Below are 6,283 nucleotides of genomic sequence, written 5' to 3'. Positions count from 1 at the left end.
TAGGTAAACAATAAACTGTATACACGATGCTTGGGTGAGCCATTCAGAATACAATTATAGTTATCTGGTTAGTCGTTTCTTCACCCGATCACACGGTAATGACTGTGCCACTTAGGAGATAAGACTTTCACTGTCTCACTTTGCCGCTCAGGTGAAATCAAGAGAAGAGTTTGACCTTTATGTTTTATATTGGCCTCTTAAACCGTTAACACTGCATGTGGACACACTGGCGAGCTTACTATGTAAGTGCAACACCTAGCAGAGATGCTTTTCTCGTAACCCGCTCCTAAACATTAAGTAAAGCACGCACGAAGTAATGCAAATATTGCAAATTTGCAAATATTTTTTCCTAACACTACTGTAGACACCAGGACTATACCTAAACTCCTGGACAATGACATAGAGCCTAACAAGCCGAGGAAACCTATCTGCATACAACACGCACTCTCTCACGCAGGGCTGCGAGTGGAAACAAGCGACATACGTAGCAAATACCGTTTTCCATTCCACCCGGGGAAGCATCAGGAAAGAAAAGTGTCCCGGGCCGGGCAGGAGCAGTGACGCGAGGCAGACCCCGCTAGCCTGACTGCGCAGCCTTTCACTCGCTACACGTGACGGTATTTCCCACTGAAACGCTCCGCGTTCACCCGTCGCCTCCCCACAGCGCTCGCCCTGCCCGGCCGCGCCGCGGCCCCGGGGGCTTCTTCGCGACGACGGGAGCGGAGCCCCGCGCCGACCCCTTCGCTGCCGCTAGCAGGACGTGCCGTGCCTCCCCCCCCCGCGGGGCTCCCCCCGGCGGGGCTCCCCGCCCCCGCCGAGCCGAACGGAGCGGAGCGGAGCGGAGCCGCGGTGGGCGGACGGCGCTGCCCACGGCCGCGCTGGCAGGGCGCCGCGCGGGGCGCGTCACGGCGAGGAGGGCCGGGCTGGCGGAGCCATAAATAGGGGCGAGGAGCGGGGTAGCGGCAGCACTCGCTGAGGGAGCTCCCGCGGCGGCACAGGCGATTAACGGCGGGGAATCCCTCACTGCTTCTCTCCCTGCCTTCCTTCTTCCCTCCCTCCCTCCCTCCGCGGAGCGCCCCCAGGTAAGCGCTGCTCCGCGGGCGGCACGGCGGGGCTCGGCCGTGCTGTGGCGGCCGGGGCTGGGGGACTGCAGGGGCGGCGGGTGTTGACAGCTCTTCTCTCCCCTCCGGCCGCAGCCCGACATCCCCATGACTCTGAACCGCGGCGACAAGCTGCGCTACCTGGACAAGCGGCGCGGCAGCATGCCCTTCTCCGCGCACCAGCACCTGCACCGGCGAAGCATGCCGGTGGACGAGCGGGACCTGCGGGCCGCCTTGCCGCAGGGCGAGCTCTCCGGCCTGGTGCGCTGCACTTCGTACAGCCCCGGCGAGGCGCAGCGGGAGAGCTGGGCCTCCGACTCCTCCGACTCCGTCATCTCCTCGGGCAGCGACCCCGACAGCAACCTCTACAAGGTGATCCTGCTGGGCGAGCACGGCGTCGGCAAGACCAGCCTGGCCCGCATCTTCGGCGGCGTGGAGGACTGCGCGGACGCGGAAGAGGCCGGTGAGGGCGCGGGGCACCACGGCGGCACCCCGGCAGAGGCAGGCGGACTCCCGTTCCCCGGTCCCGGGGACCCGCCGCTCGGAGCGGCGGAGCGCGGCGTTACCGCTGCCGGAGCGCCTCCGGCCGCACCTCCCCGGGCGTCCCCCTACGGCCACCCCCTCCCAGGCTGCCGGCAGGGATGGAGAAGAGTAACTTCTTTTTTCTGAACTTTTTTTTCCCGTAGGAAATACGTACGACAGATCAATTATAGTTGACGGAGAAGAAGCATCTCTTGTGGTGTTTGATATATGGGAGCAGGTACTTACAGATTTAAGATATTTTTTCTTTATGGCTTGGTCAGTGGTTCAGTCTTAAAGTCGAAATGGAACAACTACGTCTGCCTATTTCTTCGATCAGATCAGTAACATTAAAAAATTAGAATTCATACTGCCTTTGTTCTCTCCTGCAATTAATTTCTCGTAGCTAGGCAGGCAATTTAAAAACCTGAATAGGGCTGGAGTGCGAATCCCTTAATGCTTTGAATAAGCAGCAGCTTACATGAGCAGCCCAGGGAATTACTGTAAAACTAGAGATTCACAATCTGATCAGTGCAGACCTGATATTATTTCTGGAAACAAGAAAATGTTGGTTTGTAGTATATCTTAAATAATAAGAAAAAGGGAGGTTGGCTTACTTTTACTGACTCTTTATAATAAAGCTAAGAAAAATATCTTTAAGGTGCTTACGATAATTAAATCATTAATCAGTGTTGAATAGATTTTTCAGTGCAATAAATCTATTTCTTGCCTTTTGTTCTAGGATGACAGCCAATGGCTTCAGAACCACTGTATGAAAATGGGAGATGCCTATATTATTGTATATTCAGTGACAGACAAAGTTAGTTTTGAAAAGGCCTCTGAGCTAAGAATCCAGCTAAGAAGAGCAAGGCAAACAGAAGACATTCCTATTATTCTTGTGGGCAATAAAAGCGACCTGGTCAGGTCCCGGGAAGTCTCAGTTGATGGTAAGAGACACTATTCATTTATACAGTAATGTCTAAATTAGTATCAAAGGCTATGGACGCTCATAGCCAACAGAAATAGTCTGGTTTTGATGTAGAAAAATATATGATTTGAGGCACACTGAAGAAATCAAGCCAGCTGGTTCATTCTGAGGGACTTGGTACCACAGAAAACAGTGGAGATGGTGGGGGGGAAGACTTGTGACTGCACAGAGCAATGCTCTGAACTGCAGTACAAGAGAAAAAAAAATGTGTCAGAGCTGCAGCTTTAGCATGCTGTTTTGTGTAGGATTCATTTTTGGTCAGTATTAACTGAAAGGGTTTAATTGTACCTTATGTGTGCAGCAGCACTTGCTAGTCTCAAGGTTTGATAGCTCGAGCTATGCTTTTTAAGGGACAGGAGCGCCATGTCATAGAACCTAGGCAGCCTTTGAAAAGGGTGACACCATACAGCCTGTACAATCCTATTCTGGAAGCGATTCCATCACACTTGAGTTGAGCTGGTGGGACCAGGCTCACACAACTTAAAGTCTTTTTGTATATGTTCTCTAGTTGTGATCAGTGAGAATTTTCTCAGCTAGTTCCAGCTAGCATTTCGGTAACTAGAGCACAGTAACCACTGCCAACACCACAGTATTAATTTCACTTATTTAAACATTTGGTCATTTGTTTGAGGGTTTTTTTTGGTGGTTTTTTTTTTTTTACTGGGAAGAATACTCTGAAATATTGGTGCCTTGATGATGATGAAGAACCATCTCTTGCTGTCTGGTTTTGCCATGTTACCTGTGTTAAATGCCTGCACAGGGAATTGACTGGAGTTCATCAGGAGATTATAACTTTTTTTCAGGCTGGTGGCAGTGCATGGTTGACTTGTCCTAGTCGTGACATCAGTACTTGGCTCAGGTTTACAACTTTGCCATTATTTACCAGAAGATGAACATGGAAAGTTGCACTGCAGCAGTGTTCCAGAGTTACATGCTTACGTCTGTAACATTGAGCATCTTGCATTTTGAATACAGTCCTAGTCAAATCCAATGGTGTACAACTTCATGACCTCTAGTGATCTATCTGTTCAATGACTTGACCTTGTGGACTGTATCAACTTCATTTGTAGTGAGTGTGGAAAACTCTCACTTGTTACAGCAAGGCAGAGGTGCATAATTACTCAACAACTTCCAGAAGAAACAAAACCCATTTCTTTCTGTACCTTACACTGTTTCCTATCAAACAGCAAGCATGCATCCAAGTGCCTCTCCTATATCAGCTTTAGCTCTTAAACAATACTGGGATGGTCTGCCTAGAGAACTGTTGTTGCCTTATATTCAGCACCATTGGTCAAATGAGATTTCTGACCATACCACAACAAAACCAAGAAGAGTAAGGGGGAAAACTGTGGGTGCAAATTTGGACTTTCCTACTATGTAGTAAAGCTCTTTTGTGGCATTGAAGGCACTTTCCTTAAAGTCAATTTTTGTTTTGTTTTGTTTTTCTGCCAGTATATATGAAGAGAAAATGTCCGTCTCCACTCATCTCCCTTTTTCTCTTTTCATCCAGAGGGACGGGCCTGTGCCGTTGTGTTTGACTGCAAATTCATTGAGACCTCAGCTGCTCTTCATCATAATGTCAAGGACCTGTTTGAAGGTATCGTTCGGCAAATCAGACTTCGCAAAGACAGTAAAGAAGACAATGCTAGGAGAATGGCCAACACAAAAAGAAGAGAAAGCATAGGCAAAAAGGCAAAGCGATTCCTTGGGAGAATTGTGGCAAAGAACAATAAGAAGATGGCTTTCAAAGCAAAATCAAAGTCTTGCCATGACTTATCTGTGCTGTAGAAGCTTTCAGCAAGGCCAGATGTTGCACATGGGTAATGAACAAGCATTTGACAGTTATGAGAAGTGTATAGATGATCCTCATGGTGATAACAAGAATGACTTATCAATTGAGACTCATTAATGCCTTAAGGTGCGCAAGCAAGTCTGGAAGTTACACTACAATGTCTGCTTCATTGATAAATGGTTTAAATTTCAATGTGTGCAAGTAAATGAATTAACTTTAAATAAGTGGCTTGACATGCCGATATTTTCACTGTGTACATATGTTATATATCCTCTTGTCCTGTGGATACCAGAGATGCAAAGATAAGAAAGGATGATGATAAGTATCACCATAGACTTGTCTCGTTTGCAGAGCAAAACTTAAACTTGTACGCAGGCTCGTACACTCTTTTTAGTATAAAGCAAGCAATGATAAATCTTTTTAAACTTAAATGTGGAGAGGGGGGAGTAGAACCACATTAGAATGGGAGAAAACAAATTATATATATATATATATAGTTAAATACAGAACAGATACCATTTTATGAAGTTAATTTGCACTTCCATTAACCGTTATTCAATTAATTTGTTACTTGTTTACATGCAGATTTTATAATAAAGTATTATTTCCTGTTATAATAAACTGTGCTTTTCTCACAGTATGGATAAAGAATGAGAGAGCAGTATTTTTATACTGACCTTTTTTCACTGTACAAAATGTTATACACAGACTATGCAGATTTACACATGATAAAGTTCTGGAACACGATGAATCAGGAATATCCTGTGTCCTTTCCTTCAAGAGACAGTTTCTTTAAGAAGTAAACTCTGCTCTTATGAACACCCTACTTCAACAGCTCATATGGGGAAGGGGTGCCTTGACCCTTCATATTATTGTTCATCTTCAACCTGGTTCTCATCAGCTCTGGCAGGAACAGGCCTCTATACAATTCCTTTAGGTAGATAGATGTCTTATGTCTATACTGATAAACTGAAGCCTGCAATGTTCTACTTTTTAAGTCCTCTCCTGGCTTGAAGATCTGTGTTACAGCCAATAAGCAAATGTGGGGGTTTGGGTTTTGTTTTGTTTTTCTTTTCTGGGAGCAGTATAATTTTCTAATCTACTCACAAGCCTGTAGATACCTTCCAGTGGTTTCAAGAAGTTCAAAGCAGGCTGGCAAAGCTGTTTGAAAGAATTGTAGGCTTCAGTTGTGGTGTATGGTGGCCTTCAGTGCTGTTGAAGTTTTCATGTTCATTTTACTGTGTTATAATTAACGTGTTTCCATGATTTTTCCCTATTTGCTATTCATGAAGTTAAAAGCAATCATGTCTCAGTGAAAAACTTGGACTTTCTGCATTTGCTTTATAAATTCCTCTTCATAGGATAAATTCTCTTTAAATTCATCCATAAATGCACTTCTCAAAAATAGTAAAAAATATGCTCTTCTGTCTCTTTCTACTGTCCCTGCCTGAGTCCAGTTCGTTAGAGAGATTGTTCCAGCTGCCTGTGAGCTCTGTTTGTCCATGATTTCATAGGGGCTGACCCTTCCCATAGAGCAGGCAAATTGCATCAGCTGTTACACCTTACATTGAGCTTCCCTGAGCTCGAGCAGACAACTCTCCATTGGGTTAGCCCAGTGCTTGGGCACTTGTCAGGGAACAGTTAGCACTGGGGAAAATTGCATCTGATTTGCATAAGTAATGCTCTGTAGAATTAGCGTCTCCTGATGTGCTGCTAGTGGACCTAAATGGTTAAATGCACAGTTTCGCATATGCTGCCGGTAACAGGTCACATTTCTTACAAAGAGAGGTGTTTACTTTGTGTCCTAAGTGAAGTCTAAAGTGAAAATTCTGTCCTGCTGCCAAAACTCACATTTACCTGATGATACATTTTAATTGGATTTGG

The 6,283-nt window shown here is 46.0% G+C and overlaps 1 protein-coding gene across 1 annotated transcript; it reads left to right on the top strand.

The window, feature by feature from the left end:
* The first annotated feature begins 999 nt into the window (after positions 1–999).
* On the top strand, positions 1,000–5,833 carry RRAD (RRAD, Ras related glycolysis inhibitor and calcium channel regulator). The gene is made up of 5 exons (XM_076349119.1): positions 1,000–1,082; positions 1,197–1,563; positions 1,787–1,860; positions 2,362–2,566; positions 4,118–5,833. The coding sequence occupies exons 2-5, from the start codon at positions 1,209–1,211 to the stop codon at positions 4,393–4,395; spliced, it is 912 nt and encodes a 303-aa protein (XP_076205234.1). The 5' UTR covers positions 1,000–1,082; positions 1,197–1,208; the 3' UTR covers positions 4,396–5,833.
* The last annotated feature ends 450 nt before the right edge of the window (positions 5,834–6,283 follow it).

Source organism: Aptenodytes patagonicus, chromosome 11 (assembly GCF_965638725.1).
Source record: "Aptenodytes patagonicus chromosome 11, bAptPat1.pri.cur, whole genome shotgun sequence".
In the NCBI taxonomy this organism is placed as follows: Eukaryota; Metazoa; Chordata; class Aves; order Sphenisciformes; family Spheniscidae; genus Aptenodytes; species Aptenodytes patagonicus.
This window is presented reverse-complemented; position numbering and strand designations above follow the sequence as displayed.